The sequence below is a fragment of the Trematomus bernacchii genome, unplaced genomic scaffold (genome assembly GCF_902827165.1).
Source record: "Trematomus bernacchii unplaced genomic scaffold, fTreBer1.1, whole genome shotgun sequence".
Taxonomy (NCBI): domain Eukaryota; kingdom Metazoa; phylum Chordata; class Actinopteri; order Perciformes; family Nototheniidae; genus Trematomus; species Trematomus bernacchii.
This window is the reverse complement of record NW_022987616.1, coordinates 7,050,090-7,071,118: the sequence shown is the minus strand read 5'-3', so window position 1 is coordinate 7,071,118 and position 21,029 is coordinate 7,050,090. Positions and strand designations below refer to the sequence as shown.

The window sequence follows — 21,029 nt, the reverse complement described above, 5'->3', positions numbered from 1 at the left end:
CTAACGTAAAATGATCTTTTTGTACAGGTTGACTGATAGTTCTGGCACTGAGACATGACACAGTGGTTCTCTTTAATGAAAAACGGCGTTAAATGCTCCAGTTAACACAAATCGGTAAAATTATTCATTCACATATCTGAGAAAAGGTTGTTTTCAGCCTCTCAGATATGTCGATTTTTGTTTCATATTACAGTGAATATCTTTGCGTTTTTGACTGACATTTAAAGACCTCACCTTGGACTCTGAGAAACTGAGATGGACATTTTTCACTATTTTATGACATTTTATCGACCAAAACATTTTTTAATCTTTAAAAAAGTATTTTATATTGGATAATGAAAAATGTGTTGGTTACAGCCCTGCTCTCAGTCAACATATTTAGCTGACGAATACATATTAAAATAGGTTTTTTTTAATTGGCTGTTGTCCAGATTGAAAGGCTTATCCAAATATTTTGATGCTAGTGTTTTTATAATTTCTAAAAACAGCTTAAATGGGAAAAAAACACATTAAGTGTTACTTAACCAGGTGATTGGTTAATTTGTCAAAAAGGGGCACATTTAAGTTCATTTGATGCATTATTCTTCACTCCTAGTATTGACTCATTAAGAGTTTATCATTAACTCAGAGGCTCAACAAACTAGTAGCACACCAAGACGTCCTTACAATGAATAGCACAGCATCATTTAATAGAACAAACTGCTATGATCTTCTACAGTAAGTAAGCAATAGATTTGTAACATGTATGTATTCCTCAGTGACACATCCCACCACCGGTGAGCGATTACTGATTAGTGATGTGGTAAAACAAAGAAAAAGGATCCTGGTTCTCCTGTCAGGATCACAGGAATGTATTTAATCTCCTGGGTGTGCAAAATGAATACAGTCAGACGCTTTTAAACAGGCTGTGTGGCGGCTCAATCCCCAGTTGCGTTTGAGTCGCCGAGAGGCTAAACTTGGCTATAAACTGTGACGCGTTTTCGAAGAGAAAGTCCATAGTGAAGCAAGATAGTTTTTGGGATATTTAATAAACAAAATCATAACATGGACAAAACGGTCAACAGAAAAAATGACAGCACAAGCTCACCCTCTGTCATCCGCACTCGACATGAAACAGGTGACTTAAATACACAAACCACACCCATGTGACAATTACCGGAAGTGCTCAACAAACAAATAAAAGTGATGTAAACAAATAATAATACAAATAATGAACTTGGGCTAAGTAGCATTATGGCACCTACAGGCTGGTTCACGCATTTCTTTGTGAGGATACAAAGGACTTCTGAGCATCAGCATCCTGCGTGGCAATGCAAAAAGAGAGGGTTTCATTCAAGAGGGTGAACTTCACGGAGGAAGTACAGTAGCCAGGATTTGCCGATACAGGAGATGTTATAAAACCGTTGCTTTTCTGCAGAGCTGACGCACAATAAAGCTGTGAAAAAGCAGAGTGGCGTTCTCCAACAAGAAGACATGCACAGCACTTTACCAGGAGGAGGTGAGAAAAACACTTTGAGAATCAACAAAGAAAGGCTCTGGGGAAATGTACAAGTAAGTAGTCAAATACAGATGTGAGTGCTTGGGAAGACGCCTGCCAAACAGACAGAGAGGTAGAAATGTAACATGGGTTTCTACTGATGTTCTGATGGACTGCACGCTCCCATTAAAATAAAATAAGATGGCTGATTTCACTTTAAAGTTGTGCTATATATATATATATATATATATATATATATATATGCTCTTGCTAATTTATCAACATAAAAACAGCTCCTTTTTCACATCACACCTCCTCAAAACAAAGCTCTTCAGACAAAAATAAATGCACATATCTTGTTCCACTTCTACGTCGTGCTAATGAATAATGATAATAATACATTGGAGTTTTATAGCGCTTTTCCTAGTGCTCAAAGACCTTTAAATTAAGCTTTTATTACCCATATTTGCATCAAAGTGAGTCTTTAAATAAGGGGTTTCCTTCCACTTTCTCTGCTGTATAATACTCTTCTACTTTGGAAAACATTCAGGAAAGTTTTCCCAAAAGTAAAGCCATTAAATCTCGACGGCCCCCTCGTGGCTCCGGCTGTACGTTTGATTTGAAACGCAGCCGACTTTTCTATGAACGGAGCACGCATTTTAAAAGTCAATCATGTCTCGTAGACCGCGGGAAGCCAAACATCGTGATGGGGATTAATTGTTCAGCCATGCTTAACGGTCTCAAGTCTGTTTTAACACTGAAAGCATCGGGGGAGAGGAGGAAACTGGAGGATATGAAAACAGGAATCTCCACTGAGAGGGAGGAGATGAAAGCAGACTTCTGTGTCATTGAGTCTGTTGAGCACAAATCATTGTGAGGATTAGTTTATGTTGGAGCTGTATTACACCCCCACACCCAGTCTGCGATATATAAAACACGGCTTTATGAGTTTACACCCATTTGTACAATTTGGACAGATCAGCCTTTGTTCTGGCGAGGCGCCCGCAGCAGTTTATGAACTATCTGGGTGAATGCCTCTGATTTACTGATCTTCACAGATACACAATACCAAATGCAATAAAAAGCTACTCCTATGACGTCTCCACCTTGTGGGCTTTGGCAGCTCCCTTTTGTTTTTGGACAGCAGTGATGATGGGATGGATAAGAGGTCGAGGAGCACACCGTGTTCTGATAAGGGCGAAACTCTGAGGCCAGTTGATATGAAAAATTATCTTGAGTGGGAAAAAGTGAGGGACTCTCTGTGAAGAGGACTAACATAGCAGAGAGAGGATTAGGATAGAAAAGGATTATATTTGAACAACTATCATACTGATTTTAATCCTCAGAAAGGATGTTATATTTCTGTAGAGGACCCTGAAGGCAGCATCTACCACCGCTAAGCTAAAGGTGGCTAATGTTGGGCTATATAGGAACTACAGCACGGTCACATGACTTCACGTCACCACTGCTAAGCTAAAGGTGGCTAATGTTGGGCTATAAAGCAACTACAGCACGGTCACATGACTTCACGTCACCACCGCTAAGCTAAAGGCGGCTAATGTTGGGCTATAAAGGAACTACAGCACGGTCACATGACTTCACCACCGCTAAGCTAAAGGTGGCTAATGTTGGGCTATAAAGCAACTACAGCACGGTCACATGACTTCACGTCACCACCGCTAAGCTAAAGGCGGCTAATGTTGGGCTATCAAGGAACTACAGCACGGTCACATGACTTCACGTCACCACCGCTAAGCTAAAGGTGGCTAATGTTGGGCTATAAATGAACTACAGCATGGTCACATGACTTCACGTCACCACCGCTAAGCTAAAGGCGGCTAATGTTGGGCTATAAAGGAACTACAGCACGGTCACATGACTTCACGTCACCACCGCTAAGCTAAAGGAGGCTAATGTTGGGCTATAAAGGAACTACAGCACGGTCACATGACTTCACGTCACCACCGCTAAGCTAAAGGCGGCTAATGTTGGGCTATAAAGGAACTACAGCACGGTCACATGACTTCACGTCACCACCGCTAAAGGCGGCTAATGTTGGGCAAAAGTTTAGTCGTCTCATTTAGACACTTGTTAGCAATCGCAGTTTTTGAATTCACCAGTGGGGTATTACTGTACAGACCTTATTTCAGGCTAACAACCAAAAACAGACTCAGGAAACCGTTAGGCGCTTTCACACCGGAGTACTTTTCCCCCCGAACTAGGCCGATAGGGGGGGGGGGGGGGGGAGATTTGGTTTCAAACCAAAAAGGATCTGGAACTAGTCCCTATTTCGCACAAACCTTTTCACCCCAAGATAGTCCCTGCTAGAGAGGTGGCACTTTCCTGAGGAGGAAATGGTTCGTGGGTGTGTCGGCCACACTAACAATTTCTGATTGGCTGGGCGAATTGCAAACCACGCCCCGTAAAACTCCGAAAAGTTTTGTGAACCCAAAGCAGAAGAAGAAGAAGAAGTGACGTCAGCGGCTTCATTTGCCTCATCATCCCTCAGGGACTTATTCCGGTGAGAACGCGATCTACTAGATAGTTCGAGGGGAACAAGTACCGGCTAAGTACTTGGTGTGAAAGCGGCTATTGCCTTCCAGCGCTTAAATTATGACTCATTCCTGCACCACTCTATTATGTTAAAAACAGCAGCTCTTTGTACCTACTGACCAACAATAACACACATCACAAGATCTACAGGGGGCAAGGTGTTTATAGAAGATGCTAATTCATGTTGACGCGACAAACAACAACTAATAGCTTACTTGGTAAAGCAAAACAAGATTAAACAACATATATCGTACATAATACATCGGTAAATTGTAGTGGAAGACATCACCTGACGCTCCTCTCCACAAAGGAAGACATGGAAATGTTGGATTTATAAAAGCGCTCGTGGGCAGATTAGCCTTTTCAGAGTCAGGTTGGCCCAGTGTGTGTGTGTGTGTGTGTGTGTGTGTGTGTGTGTGTGTGTGTGTGTGATCCCGCAGGCATCTTCAGTTTTCAAGGATAAGTTTCTTCCCATGGCAACAATCCCTTTATGTTTCTTTCATAAAGCACGCACACCGACACATGACGCACCGCATCACTGAGGCACCGTGGGGATGTCATTTACTTCACAAGGACACACACACACACACACACACATAATCTCCATATTTAAGAGGCGGGAAAAGAGAATTTTTCTGTCATTTTTGCACTATGTATCACTTATCTTCAACTAACAACTATCTTCCTCAATGTTCAGTATCAATGAGAAGGCTGATTACTTTTTATAGACAGAAAGTAGGAAGAAATGTCCCTTCCAGTTTCTAAAAGTCCAAAGATAATGACTCATATGATATTAAACCTAGAAAAAGCTGAAAATCTACATTTTTGAGAGGCCGAAAACAGCACTTTCTCCCCTTTATGTGTAAAATATGACTTTTTTTGGTAATCAGAACAGGGTCAGTTGTGTTTTGAGTGGAGAATATCTTTTAATTATGTAATACCATGATATAAAACAGTCACAGCAAAAAAGAATACAGTCATATAAACTTGAAAATAACGTAATCAATGAATTGGTTTGTTCCTCAATTGACAGCAAATGACTCCTTTTCGCTCGACAGTGTAGCTAACAAGCTAACATGCTAACACTATATATTAATATATTATAGTGTAGATAGATAGAATATATAGAAAAACCTTTTATGGCATTTATATTTCCACCAAAGAAAGCCCAGGCTCATATCTGACCAGGAAATGTCACCAGTATCAGAATACGTCATTTATCCCGGGGGGAAATTGGATATCAAGCCCACTGTTAACCAAATGAGGAAGAGGAGGAGGAGGAAGAGCCTCACATGCTCTGCTCCAACAGGGAAAGTCCTCTCCAGATTCCAACTCCCAGCATGAGTCAGTGCTCAGGTGCTCCAATGATAACACGGGAGCCCGGGGATTGTCCACCAAAAGGTTGACGTAACCACATTTCTTGATAAGCAAAATATTTTCATGATTCACTGATAATTTATGTGAATTCCCATGAAAATGCTTCACAGCAGCTTTAAGAGCTCCACAGTAACAGGAACGACCATGTCCAGAATAAAGACACCATCTCTAACCTTTGCTATTGATGGAAACCAGTTTTTAAACATATAAAAAGCGTGACCAGAACCAGACAAAACTGCATACCAAAATACGATATCTTTTTTACATTTGTAGTTATTTTTTTAAAAGAGTCCTCTCCTGCTCATTTTCAGGTTCATATCAGTATGTAGTGTCTCTACTTTAAAGAGTCCTCTCCTGCTGATGTTCAGGTGTATATCAGTATGTAGTGTCTCTACTTTAAAGAGTCCTCTCCTGCTCATTTTCAGGTGTATATCAGTATGTAGTGTCTCTACTTTAAAGAGTCCTCTCCTGCTGATGTTCAGGTGTATATCAGTATGTAGTGTCTCTACTTTAAAGAGTCCTCTCCTGCTGATGTTCAGGTGTATATCAGTATGTAGTGTCTCTACTTTAAAGAGTCCTCTCCTGCTGATGTTCAGGTGTATATCAGTATGTAGTGTCTCTACTTTAAAGAGTCCTCTCCTGCTGATGTTCAGGTGTATATCAGTATGTAGTGTCTCTACTTTAAAGAGTCCTCTCCTGCTGATGTTCAGGTGTATATCAGTATGTAGTGTCTCTACTTTAAAGAGTCCTCTCCTGCTCATTTTCAGGTGTATATCAGTATGTAGTGTCTCTACTTTAAAGAGTCCTCTCCTGCTGATGTTCAGGTGTATATCAGTATGTAGTGTCTCTACTTTAAAGAGTCCTCTCCTGCTGATGTTCAGGTGTATATCAGTATGTAGTGTCTCTACTTTAAAGAGTCCTCTCCTGCTCATTTTCAGGTGTATATCAGTATGTAGTGTCTCTACTTTAAAGAGTCCTCTCCTGCTGATGTTCAGGTGTATATCAGTATGTAGTGTCTCTACTTTAAAGAGTCCTCTCCTGCTGATGTTCAGGTGTATATCAGTATGTAGTGTCTCTACTTTAAAGAGTCCTCTCCTGCTGATGTTCAGGTGTATATCAGTATGTAGTGTCTCTACTTTAAAGAGTCCTCTCCTGCTGATGATCAGGTGTATATCAGTATGTAGTGTCTCTACTTTAAAGAGTCCTCTCCTGCTGATGTTCAGGTGTATATCAGTATGTAGTGTCTCTACTTTAAAGAGTCCTCTCCTGCTGATGTTCAGGTGTATATCAGTATGTAGTGTCTCTACTTTAAAGAGTCCTCTCCTGCTGATGTTCAGGTGTATATCAGTATTTAGTGTCTCTACTTTAAAGAGTCCTCTCCTGCTGATGTTCAGGTGTATATCAGTATTTAGTGTCTCTACTTTAAAGAGTACTCTCCTGCTGATGTTCAGGTGTATATCAGTATGTAGTGTCTCTACTTTAAAGAGTCCTCTCCTGCTCATTTCCAGGTGTATATCAGTATGTAGTGTCTCTACTTTAAAGAGTCCTCTCCTGCTGATGTTCAGGTGTATATCAGTATGTAGTGTCTCTACTTTAAAGAGTCCTCTCCTGCTGATGTTCAGGTGTATATCAGTTTGTAGTGTCTCTACTTTAAAGAGTCCTCTCCTGCTGATGTTCAGGTGTATATCAGTATGTAGTGTCTCTACTTTAAAGAGTCCTCTCCTGCTGATGTTCAGGTGTGTATCAGTATGTAGTGTCTCTACTTTAAAGAGTCCTCTCCTGCTGATGTTCAGGTGTATATCAGTATGTAGTGTCTCTACTTTAAAGAGTCCTCTCCTGCTGATGTTCAGGTGTATATCAGTATGTAGTGTCTCTACTTTAAAGAGTCCTCTCCTGCTGATGTTCAGGTGTATATCAGTATGTAGTGTCTCTACTTTAAAGAGTCCTCTCCTGCTGATGTTCAGGTGTATATCAGTATGTAGTGTCTCTACATGTCTCCATGCTTTAATCTTCAAAAAGCCCTTTATTTTTCTCATACTGCCTGTGCTGCAGCACCTCTTTTCACCCTCTGTCTGAAACCAGAGCTGCTCTGATTGGTTAGCTGGCCGGCTCTGTTGTGATTGGCCAACCGCTTAGAGATGTCCCGCCCCTTATCCTATCACATACAATGTGTTGGAGCGCTAGCCAATAGAGGCGCGAGTGTTACATAGTGATGTCACTATGTTCCCTGGAACACAGGGATTTTAGCGTTTGCAGACCGTTTACATGCACACAAACCTAACACTTTACAGGTAAGGAAAAGCAGAACAGAGCGGTGGAGGGATGACGTATTTACCCGGCAGTAAGCTGCTGGTTCCCTCGACAAAAAAGCAATGGGATTTCTCCATAGGATTTTGGAAAATAGCTGGAAATAAGGTCTGTGGAAAGCGAACCTGTTTGATAAATACACGTTTTGTTCAGCCGGATAATCTCCACATGTCTACCCTACTTTTATAATTTTCTAATCATAAATCTAATGTCCAGAAGCAAAATGCTAACGTGATGCTATAAAGGAACTACAGCCGAGTCCAGCAGCACGACTTCAACGTCACGCCAACTTCAGATCCATATTCAAACATACAGATTCTAAATGGTACGAGTTGAAGCGTTAGTTTGAACACTTTGCAGGAGGCAGGGACTTGCTTTCAAGCAGAACAGGGCAAACACACTTAGAGGGAATGTTTACGTGTACTGTTCGGCGTAATGACGTACAACGACCTCCACAACTTCTGTAGTCCTATTCAGCCACTTGGTAACAACCATCGTTTTTCAGACACGTCAACTCTTCAGAAATCACCAGTGGGGTCACTGCTGATGGATTTAATGTCGTAGAACAAAACGTGATCCGTCTCTTCAATGTGTCTCAACCACAGACCTTATTTCAGCTATTTTCCAACATCCTATGGAGAGATCCCATTGGCTCTGAGACCAGGGAACAGGAAGTGGTAAAATGCTGACTCCGGGTTTTAGGACGCGTCGCTGCTCCACTCTATAGGGCCTCTTTAAATAACACTATTACAGTCAGAACCAGGATCAGACACATGCGTTGACTCTTAATCTCTTTTTTTGGGTTTCTTTTGAGTTCTTCTACGAGAATCAAGAACTGGTTCTAACTTGTTCTTATAATTTCTTCATCAATACCAGAATGTTTTAATAGTTGCACATTGCAAAACTATGACATCAAACTTGCAGAAAGAAGGAGTCATGGTGCAAAGCGTGCTTCATTTCACCAGAAAAAGATAATCAGAGCTGCGTGTAATGTCTGTAAAATTATCATTTTTAGTAAGTGTGGAAACTCCAGTTCATTTTATCAATTCCCATTCATAGTAACTGATAACACTTACAATCCTGATCAGATAAAACACAAACCACAAGGAGTTTAGTTTGGTTTCTGCAACAAAGCTTTCATTCTTGTATGTCTAATTGACATCAAGGTGGCGTATAACTGTATCTTAATTACTTAAAACAACAATAATCTCAGATGATCCCTGAGTGTTGAGTGTGATATGAAAACGTGTTTCTGTTGAGTGTGTGAGGATGAACAATTGTGTGGTTATGACTGCTATAGCACAGATGGATCGCTGATTTAAACGTGGACTTGGATGTTAAGAAATTATGCTGCAGGCCCTTCGCCATAAATAAGATTCATTAAGACGCGGATTAATTCTCATTTCATATTATCGCCATCTTTTCTCATCAGGGCACTTTCTGAATGAATCAATACTGGTCTTGGCGGTGATTATAGCTGATGGATCAGAGCCGGGCCGCCCTCTTAATGTGCCGATGCTCCATCAACATGACTCCGGATCACTCTTATTCATCATAATAGGGAAGGACATGGGGCTTATGGAAACCTTCGCTTCCCCGCAGCATCGTTAAGGTGAGCGATGGAGGATATAGGCTGTCACTCCGCCTCACAGTCACTCATCAGAGGAGGAGGAATCATATTCAGAAGGTCTCTCTTTCATTAATCCACACACTGAAGGAAGGCGACCTACTGAAAACATAAGTGACCTTGGGATAATATATACTCCTTCACACACACACCCCTCTTCCTTACAACATAAAAAAACAAAAGCGCATCCCGTGACACTGACAGACAGATGCTGGGAAACACATTTTCTCGACAGACATTAGTCTTTTCCGCCCGTGTTTGTTCCTGCATGGATCACATAGTGGAAGATGTGAGCCAGATGCTCGGCTGTCTGCGGACTAGACTGCGTTACCCAACACTGCAACTGAATCACACACTTTCTCTGGCACTTTTAAAGAAAGAAATCCCACACATTTGGCATCAGAACACCTTACTATAGGACTTTAATGAGCCACAGTTGAGGTAGTGATAGAGACAGACATGTTAGCGGGGCTTTCTGTGTGTTTTAGGAAGATAGCATTCTACAGATTCCTCTGAAGAGACCCTTAGCTAATAGGAAAACCTTTATTATATCACCACATTCCTACCTAGCCTGTTACAAAATGGGTGCTCAATCACCTTGGAAAAGAAGCGCTTTCAGGTTTTTAAAGTGAGGAGACACTGCCACCTGCAGGCCAGCGAGAGATCTCCTGGAAATAATGCAAACAAACTGAGGTGGCTTTATGAGACGTGAACAGTGTGTGCTCTGGAGCAAAATAACACTGTGTGCACTGTATGCCACCTTGATGCTATATTTGAAATGATATCATAATAATTAAAGCATTCATAATACCATAAACTACTACAGTCAATATTTATTCAAGCTCACAATCCACTTTACTACTTTAAAGGACTACTTAAAGGACTACTTAAAGGACTACTTAAAGGACTACTTAAAGCAGATGAGTGTCTCTGTAGTCAGGGTTAAACTGAACGACTGATTTAAAAAGGACAGTATGAACAATACAATGGATAAAAAAGGGCTAATTGATGGGCTTTATTTATTTATTCTCCATGGTTCTTTCCGTAATAAGCTTTATAAACTGCTTATATATATATATATATAAAATCTAAATATATAGTCAGTACAAAAAAATATGTACTAATTTCTCTTTTTTGCAACCCTCCTGGTTTATTACTGTATTGATGTTTACCCAAAAACACATTGGATAGGTGTCATCTAAAACATTTGCAATGACATCCTTATATATTTAGTTAAATACGACACTGTTGATGCCAAGCGAGATTTCAGAACGAGACTTCCTGAGTTAGATGAGACAAGAGAAAGTAAGTCTTATTTTTAGGCTCCTTTCCATACTTTTGTCAGACAGATAGCAATCTGAGAGTTTCAGTGGTACATTTAAACATTTAACAGACGTATATTTTGACGTTGCACTATTACACGGAAGATAAACATAGCAGCTGCCAATTATTGGACTACTTTCAAAACATTTTTAAACCGACTTAGCCTTAAGAGACAAAAACATGGGAAAATAAGGTCCTGTTTAAATACAAAAATACCCCTTTAACCTGACGTCGCACTATTTCATAGAAGGATAAAACTGCAGTTTGTTAATCAGCCGTTTATTACTGGACCAATTTCAAAAAGCAGATTTAGAAACTAAAAAAATGGGTCCCGTTTAAATACAAAAATCCCCCTTTAACTGAGAGAATCACCTGGATTTCATGCGTCCTAAAGGACATTCCTTCACTGAGGGAGGGGGGATCATTAATTGCCCCTGGTGGCGTTTTTATGGAGTTTTGGAAATGGCTGGATGGCTGCAGTTAAGCAAAAGAAAACGATGGAAGAAAGAGAGTCGACAGAGACTGAGTGTGGAGAGAGACCCCATGAGGGCACCACCTTCATCAGTTCAGGAAACATATGGATGTCTGCCTCACATCTGAGCCCCCGGGGTCAAAGAGAGAATATATCAGCACTCTGAAGGACATAAATCTCAGAGCGCTGAGCCACCCATCGTCTGCAAACCAGGCTAAAATGAAAGCGCTTATAACGTGGATTTTATTTAATATATGAGGTCGCTCAGCTGCAACAAAGCTGGCGCAAAACGAGGAGATTTCGCTCGTTAAAAATGGGTTGTCTGGAAGTAATTTGAACAAGATACCCTCTAATGTTGAAATTATAGTTTCAGCGCTTCACTACAATATAGATGACAAGCTATTCAAATTTGGCTAGATTTCAAAGTGATTGTTTAGTTGCTAAATCCAAAACATCCACATTTGCAATACCACAAACTAGGGCTGTGCGATTATGGCAAAAATCATAATCACGATTATTTGGGTCAATAATTGATATCACGATTATTAAATACGATTATTCATTGACTTTGAAAAAATCCATTTATTGAACTTTAAAACAAATACAAATAATAATTTTAACAGTATCTTTTTAACTGTTGATTACCCTGAACGTATAATTCAACTGAAAAACCAATACAAAAATAAATAAAATAAATGATACATTTAAATAAATAATATCAAAATAATAAATACCAATAAACAAGATCAACAAATATTTAGGAGCGCACTTCCCCAAGCTACTAAACATATATAAATATGATAAATACAAATAAATGAGACCAAAATTAATTAGATCAAATATGTCACAACCTAGCAAAGCTAAATAATTGTTTTTTTTCGATTATGTTGTTTTCGTAATTGTGGCAGGCCAAAATCGTAATTGCGATTAAAATACGATTAATTGCACAGCCCTACCACAAACACACTGAAGCACCGGTGGACTTGCAACTCCAGGATAAAAGGAGTTTTAGTCAATGGAGTCTGGCAGCTATGAAGAGAAACTGGCTATGAAAGGCTAAGAGGTAAAACTGTCCAAATGTTCCTAGCGTACCACTAATGAAGATATTTAAGCGGTCTGAAATACTTCACTGGATTAAAGCTGACACTTCTATCCAAAGTGATTTACAAAAGGTGCATTCAGCCATGAAGAAACACACTCAAAAGACCAAGAATCCTGCTGGAACATGAGCTCCACGTGTACTCAATTCATCCATAGCAGCACATAGCTTCCTGATGCTACGTTTCTAAAAACTGATGTAGATAATACACTGATGGGGAGAAGTACCTCATATAATCCCACTTCTAAAACATACAAACTATCCCTTTAAAGAGGGACAAGAGGAGATAAGACATGTCTAACCTGCAGAGTTTCAGGTGAATAACGAGGCGAATTATCTACAAATTATGCTGTAGTTCAAACGTAAGTAAATCCTCTTTCCCTTTTGTATATGTAAATAGGATTTGCAGCATTAGTTTGGAAGTAGCACAAGAATCCAAACACCGAAACAAATGTGGGTCGAGATCAGTGTCTCTCAAACCTTTTCATACCAAGGACCACTTAACCAATAAAATACACACCTTACTTCCCAAATATCCAAAAACAAAAAGGTCTGCTTACCACTCCAACATTATATAACACATGACAGCCTAATAATGACAGCTTAACGTGACCTATATCGCCTCGTTCACACATTAAATCAACAATACAACTACGGATTCTACAAGCATTTCGTTCATATGAGATTTAAAATGCTACATTTATTACGGAGTTTATGTCCGAGCCGACAGACCCACAGATCGTTGGCTACTGAGAGAAATGCAAAAAACACACCGCTTGTAGTACGACACAAACCTCCACTGCCACCTATACTAGTCATTTTTAAACAATTTGAGAAACACTTTGAATTTATCATTTATTTATTTCAAATGTGACATTTTACCAATATACTCACGGACTTCTAGGGGTCGCTCACGGACCACCAGTAGTCCGCAGACCACACTTTGAGAAACACTGGTCTAGTTTCAACAAACAACCCTAACACCCTTGATTTGGTGTCACTTTGGCACAGCTCCTAATGACATCTCGACCTGAGAATATGTGTCCCTTCAGCTCAGGATTGAGTGTGTGTTGTAGGAGCCATGAAACGTACAAAGTAATGCATTTTGTTTTAATACAAATTAGTTTTGTACTAGTTTATATTTGGATAATGGCTTGTATTATTATAAGATAATTGTTTGATCGCAATGGGTTGGTTGGTTTGGGTCACATGGATATGGGCGGCACAATGGGAATTATAATCCTGCGTGAGAAGTGCGAGTGTGCGTGTGTGTGTGTAAGAGAGGGTGACACAGGGTCATTGTATTTTTGGTTGACTGCAAGCTTTAGGATTGCTTTGATCATTATTACAATGTCTATGTCTACGTTAAATAAGTTGATCATCTCATTTTTCATTAAACTACATTGTTAATAAGCAACTAATTTTTTATAGCGTGTCATAAAATAGCAAACAGGCCCGGCCTCAGCCTCTCAGAGACTTTGTTTGTTTCCCGCTGTCGCTATACGTGTCTCACCTTTGGTTGAACATGCCTCTGAAGTTGTAGTTGGCTCTGTAGTTGGGCATGGGTTTAGGGTCCAGAGGGCGGTAGATGGCCGGCTCCCCTCTCTTCATGGCCAGACCGTTCAGCTCCACTGTGGGTGTTATACTGCCTAAAGACAGTCAAACAGAGGCATCAGAATATGTACACATTGTTAGAGCCAGTATTTGGTTTTTATATAAGAAAAGCCACTTAATTGTGACGTCTGTAGTCAACACACTATAAAATTCCCACGGCGCCTGCGCTAAAGGGACAGTGATGGGTGGAAAGACGCCGTCGAGGAACAGTTTTTAACCGTCCAATTACCCTTTAAGTTATCAAGTTATATAAGCCTTATCAAGAAAGAAGGAATACCTACGTTGTTTGTTATTTTATTTGAGTTGTGCCTATTTGTTTTGAATATTGTTAAGGCCTCTTTTCTTTGTTGCATGTGTAAAAGTTTGTTATTTTATTTTGAGCAAACACATCGCATAACATCATCTACACCACATGTGTCAAACTCATGGTCCGGGGGCCAAATCAGGCCCTTTGTGGATTTAATTTCGGCCCGAAGGATAATTTTTAATTACTATTAGATCTGGCCCGCCGGTATATTGCACGCACACCTTCACTCCATCCTGAGGGTCTCCTCAGCTCAGAGCCTGACCCCAAACATTGATGAACGTGCACCCAAGATGAGATGCCAAGTATCTGAGCTAGCATCACAGAGCAGCACACTGAGTTTACATGGATGTTTCCTTCTGCATTTTCTCTCTCACGACAACAGGGCATGTTTGGGTTTTTCTTTGAGGGAAATGCTGTTGTTGGCCTTTGGAAAAATGTAATCATAAGAAATGACTTTGCAGATAGCGCCATAAGAAATGAATGCAACTGATTATTTAATGTTTAATGTTGTTTTTATAGGCAATCATTTAAGCTTTGTTAGTTCCAGGTTTAATATGTGCAATAAGTTCATTTCAATAAGTTTTGCAATAAACATTGAACCAGTCCGGCCCTCGACTAGTGCCCATTTTTAAATGTTGGCCCACTGTGTATTCGAGTTTGACATCCCTGATCTAAACCATCGGAGGCCAAGCAACTCTTCAACTGTAAGTAGGAAAGAAAATAAGTTAAAAAATGTCTGTTTAAGGCGTCTAGTGGCTTGATAGAAAAACAAGGAAGGACGCCACGAAAAACATTAAAAGCCAACCATTGACAAAGAATGTATGAAAAGTGTCTATCTAATATCTGCAGATGAAATCTTAAAACTGCAAGAAACAATACTCTCTGAAGCTCCATATCTCCATGTTTTAATATGAGAATGTCTGTAGCCTACAAATGGGTTATTTAAAAAATACCGCGTGGCTTTAGAGCTTCACCTAGAAGCCAAACTCCTGCAGGAGAGCATCTGAAACACTTCATTATTAATGGAGACAGAACGTCATTTACCACTTTTCTTACAACTGTATCCTTAGCCTTCTCTGTGATTACACTTTCAAGAGTCGTTACGTGTAAAAGCTGCTTTCTGAAGAGATGTATGAGGCCTCCACTTCTCCCTATACACACTTTTACACATCCTTTAACCTCCAGACACTTAAGCTCCAGAAAACAAACAGTAGAGGGCACTAATGCAACCTTCAGGGAACAGCTTTTGACATGTTATAGTGAGAGTTATACCCTTTTCCCACAGAATAGGCCCATGTTCCTCCACACAGGAAGCCCTCTAAAAGCAGACTTAGTGGTTGTGGTTCCAGTTGAAAGGCTAACAAATGTTATATGAGGTTAAATTATGTATAAGTGTGTTGTTTTAATGATGTTTTTATGAATTTTTACTCTGTAAAGTGTCTTTGAGTTTCTAGAAAAGCGCTCTATAAATAAAATATATTATTATTATTATTAAATAATGTATTCTTACTCATTTTAAATACCATTTTGTATAACATTAGCAATTCCAGGTCTAACACACAGTAGTTTTAAAAGAAACCCTTCACAGATGTATTTTTAGTGATTTTAATTAGCTGTAGTCAGAGATTGCAAAAGTACACAAATCCTTTCCTCAAGTAGAAGTACAGATACTCGTGTTTAAAAATACTCTGGTGAAAGTAGAAGTACTGACTAAACTTCTTTACTCAAGTAAAAGTAAAGAGGCTTTGAAATGTACTTCAGTAAAAAGTACCCATAACTAGCAGCTGTTTTAAAGAGTACCTGACCTCCCTTTATATTAATAGAACAATAATGTCATTGTTAGCTAATGAATGTTTCCATGCTGAACAACGGCAACATGACAACGTTTTCATTGGTCCCTCTTCTTTAGAGAAGACCAGGAAATGATGGATACACGGATCGTGTTCAAATCAATAGGCACGCAATGACTCTAAATAATAATGATCACGCCACCAAACACACATTCAAACTAAAGGAACCAGCCTGTTTGGGAAATGTGAGAAGTAGAAAGTACAGGTATTTGTGTTCAACATGTAAGAAGTAGAAAGTACAGGTATTTGTGTTCAACATGTAAGAAGTAGAAAGTACAGGTATTTGTGTTCAACATGTAAGAAGTAGAAAGTACAGGTATTTGTGTTCAACATGTAAGAAGTAGAAAGTACAGGTATTTGTGTTCAACATGTAAGAAGTAGAAAGTACAGGTATTTGTGTTCAACATGTAAGAAGTAGAAAGTACAGGTATTTGTGTTCAACATGTAAGAAGTAGAAAGTACAGGTATTTGTGTTCAAAATGTAAGAAGTAGAAAGTACAGGTATTTGTGTTCAACATGTAAGAAGTAGAAAGTACAGGTATTTGTGTTCAACATGTAAGAAGTAGAAAGTAAAGGTATTAGTGTTCAACATGTAAGAAGTAGAAAGTACAGGTATTAGTGTTCAACATGTCAGAAGTAGAAAGTACAGGTATTTGTGTTCAACATGTCAGAAGTAGAAAGTACAGGTATTTGGGTTAAAAAAGTCAAAGTAAAAAGTGGTCAGAAAAATAAGTAGTGGAGTAAAGTACTGATACCAGAAAAATGTATTTAAGTACAGTAACAAAGTATTTGTACTCCACTCCTTCCCACCTCTGGTAGTAGTTGTGTTTTAGTACCTGGGTTGCTGTTGATGTCCACTTTGGGGCAGCGGGGTGCGGGCCTCGGCAGGACGCTCTCCTCCAGAGCTTTCGCAGCTGTGGAGTGCTGAGACTTCTTGATGCTCGTTCCCTCCGCCTCCCACAGCTGATCCCCCAGAGTCAGCTGCACCGTGAAGATCTGCAGGGGACACACAGGAAACTACATTACCCACAATCCCTCTGGAGACACATGGTAGGAGCATGAACAATAATCATTTATGAAAAGTCTCAAACAACGTCAAGGGAACCAATAGATATGAAATAAATGGCACTGAACATAATCCCTAGACCTTTTAAATTATATTCCAATTTTTACAATAGATACAATTGTTCTGATATTAAAACAAATAAAACAAGTGCTATTTCTTTGGTTTGTTTGTCAAACCAGTATGTCCTGTATTTCCTCACCTTAGCGTGTGCGGGGCCTCTCTCGTTGAGGAGCTTGTACTGCGGTTGGATCCGGTTGAAACGGGCTAACTCATTCACCAAACACATCGGAGTTTTCTCTTTAGGGTTTGCCATGTTCTCCTGGGGCGGGCCTGAAGAAAACACACGTTTCATTCAGAGGAACGGCACCAGAAACACAACGGGATGCATGGACCATCATCATGGACTGATAGACATCTGATAGACACATTACATGATATAGTAGAGTTCATTTTGTGGAGCGTTTATGTAAAAAATGCATAATTGCTTGCAGAAATTCACATTAGAAGACGCTGAAGAGATGTTATTATCCATTATTTATTAGAAATCAAATCAATTAATCCAATTGTTTTACATTTGAAGCTTGTTTGAGGTTTTTCATTGACGTAAAATGTAAATATCAACAATATATACTATACTTATATACATATTAAGCGTGTGTTACCTGGCGATGTGGCTGAAATGGGATATTTCTATATAGTAGAGTTCATCTTGGGAGCATGTATGTCAAAAATGCATAATCGCTTGAAGAAATTCACATTAGAAGACGCTGAAGAGATGTTAATACTTCATTATTTATTAGAAATCAAATCAATTAATCACTTTTGAGGTGTTCGATTGATGTAAAATGTAAATATCAACATTATCTCTCGAGCGTCCTTCTCCTCCCCACATCCCATAATAAGCGTTTAGTTACCTGGCGATGTGGCAGACACAGGGTCGTCCCCATATCCGCCTGCAGGAGCGGGGCAGGCGGAGGTGGGGGGGCCGTTGAGGGCGGGGTGCAGACCGAGCGCTGCGGGGCTGGCCGCGGCCGGGGGGGGGGCTCCGGGGGCGGGGCCAGGACCAGCCAGGGCTGCTGAGGTCTGAACTTTCACTTGAGCCATGCTCTATTCCTACAGGAGGACACACACGCAGCATTGTTATAACACGTATCGGGTCACACAGGGCTGCTACACAAAATGACATATGGCAATTATTTTTGACTGATATTGCGATTACTAAATGATTATCTGCTTCCCTGGACATCTTTAAGTCTTCATTAAAACCTCACCTGTTCACCATGGCCTATGACCCCTAACCCATCACAGTCAGTGAGTGAGTAAGTAAAGTAAAATTAAATAAATAGCAGTACGAGTGGAAGCCCCCTGTTTCCACTCATACTGCTATTTATTTAATTAGTTAGTTTGTTTGTTTGTTCACCATGTAAAGCGGCCTTGGGTCCCTTGAAAGGCGCTTTCATCAAATGTAATCTATTATTATTATTATAACACTTATAGGGTCAAATAGGGCTGCAGGATTTGGAAAAAACACCAAATAGCAATTCTTTTTGACTGATATTGCGATTACTAAATGATTTTAATAATCAAATAATGAATATAAGAGGTTTTATTAATTTAAGAGTATGATTTGTAGTATTCTTCTGCAGCAGTATAGATATTTTCCCATATTTAACCTGCAACAGATATTCCATTAGCCCATATTGTGATTTTAATTATATTTAGATTATTTCTTAGCCCTAATGTCACTTATAATCGTGCATCATCCCACCTGCATGTGTATGAACTTTATTGGGCCCCATCAGAACATCCAGCGGCTCACTTTGACAAGACTTCAGCGTGCAAACGGACTTCAAACTGAGCGGCCCTCGGCCCTATCTCACATTCTGATCCACTGGCAGTGAACACAGCGCACAATGAAGCTTTATCTGAAGGAGCTTTGCTCGTGTTTCTGCTGCTAAGCTCCCCGGAAAAGAAGAGAATCCTGCGAGCAAGACAATGGACGTTCAATCACTTCTGATTTGAGAGCAAAGTGAGGTACAAAGGCCGGCATTACATCCACTGAGAAGAGGGTCCAACAACATGTACTTCCTAATCTTTCTGAGCATGCACGCAATATGTTGGTGAATCGAAACACAGGTGGAGCTTTGCAAGAGAAACACAATATGCCACCATGTGTTTTCTATTAATGTAACATGCAATAAATCGATTAAAAAAGGTACAAAGTTCATTAGTCTGTTTATCAATATTCCAATTACTGTATATAGACTATTCTGTACAGTTTCTATCATATTCTGTTTCTATTCTATTCTATTTTATTGTATTTACTTGTACTATTTTATCTGTTGCACTGTTGGAGGAGCCTGTGACCTAATATTTGCATAACTACACTGTAGCTATACAAACATGACAATAAAAGCCTTGAAACATCACAACATCTCGCCAGGAAAGCTCCACTCCTGGTTCACATTAATAAGAGGCTGCAGACACTGAAAGGAAATGAGGGAAATTCTTTTCACGTCCTCACAGAGGTCAGCTGCTCTCCTGGAGAGAAGACAGCCTGCAGTGCACACTTCATGAGATGCTCGCTTTGAACCCTAACCCTCCAGGTGATGGACAATACCTGAAATACCTAAAGTGAGTGCTAATTTAGGCAATAGTTAGAATGCAAACAGGTGTTAAACCAAACATAAGGACAGTTTTCAGGTGTTTTCATGAGCTTCACTCTGAAAATATGGAATAATAGTGATGCATATCCATTGTTTACACCTGAACACCATACTAGGACTGGTGTAAACAACAGAGCAGTTGCATGCCCATAAAAAACAAACTAAAATGCTATTTTTACTCTGCTCTGTGACCTTAATTCATTGCATGCTGTCTGTTTGCATCTGCGTGCATAATGCTGTTCTCAGTCTGCCTTGCTTTTCTTTCACGGCAGCATGCATGCAAGGCAAAGTGAATTCAATGCACGGTGGTCCCGCACAGTAACTTGAATAAGGAGGTGGTGTGTTCACTGACACAGCCTGTCTGCAGCCCCTGGACCTACACTACAGCTTAGCAACAAGCTAACATTACCAACGAGAAAACGACATTTCCTGCACATGTCAGCTGCTAAAAACAAAGCAGCAGAATTGGAAAGCATGCAGACTGTCATGGACATGTCAGTGGGGTTTCTCCCGGTGAATTTAGAGTCGAAATCCCCCCCCTGGAAAGGCTAGTTTAGCCGGTTAACGCTCATCATGGCTGATCGGCCGAGCACCCCTCTGCTAGCATCCACATACCGCCCCATCCTCCACCAAAGTATGCAGGATTTTAGGCCTAAAAACGGGATTTACAGACTGGCAAAAGCGTGGACAATAACCTAAAGACTGTAAATCAACACAGGGACAAACATTTGAGTGTATTTTTTACCTTTGTCCAGGGCCAGACCCCAGTTACACCTCCGACATTGGCAAACACTAAAGAGAACTGGATGGAAGAGGGGCAGACCAACTTATTTGTCTGGATAAATATTCCAAATTCGCCACTTTAAAGCTAAATGACTGGTTATTTAACATATGTCATGTGTTAGGTTTGTGTTTTATCCATGTGGTTAGTGCTAAGCATAGTGTATTGCTAACGTGCCTTCATTACGGTTTAACGTGAATCCTGAATGAATCGGACACCCCCGCGGCGCTGGGAATGGTTCAGTCCGGGTTAGCTTGAAGCTGTGTAACTTTTATTCAGAATACAAATACATATTTTTTTAAGTGATTAAATCATTTTATTTTAAAATATATAATCTTATTTTTAACAAATAGAATAAATGTATAATAACCATAAAAAAATATAATATTATTAAAATCATGAAATATCTCAAAATAAATAATCCATAAATAAATACTTGTTTTATTATTATAGTTAATTAAAAATAAAGAGTATTTATTGAAACACCGTGCATACATGCATTATTAAAAC

General features: G+C 39.7%; 1 protein-coding gene across 1 annotated transcript in view; it reads right to left on the bottom strand.

Annotated features, from left to right (window-relative positions):
• The window catches only part of stau2 (staufen double-stranded RNA binding protein 2), a 126,354-nt gene extending 105,827 nt beyond the window's left edge, over positions 1–20,527 (bottom strand). Inside the window, 5 exon segments of the mRNA XM_034132437.1 lie at positions 13,749–13,884; positions 16,843–17,002; positions 17,272–17,402; positions 17,987–18,185; positions 20,484–20,527. Coding sequence (XP_033988328.1) covers positions 13,749–13,884; positions 16,843–17,002; positions 17,272–17,402; positions 17,987–18,176 — 617 coding nt within the window. The 5' untranslated portion in view covers positions 18,177–18,185; positions 20,484–20,527.
• Positions 20,528–21,029: the final 502 nt, after the last annotated feature.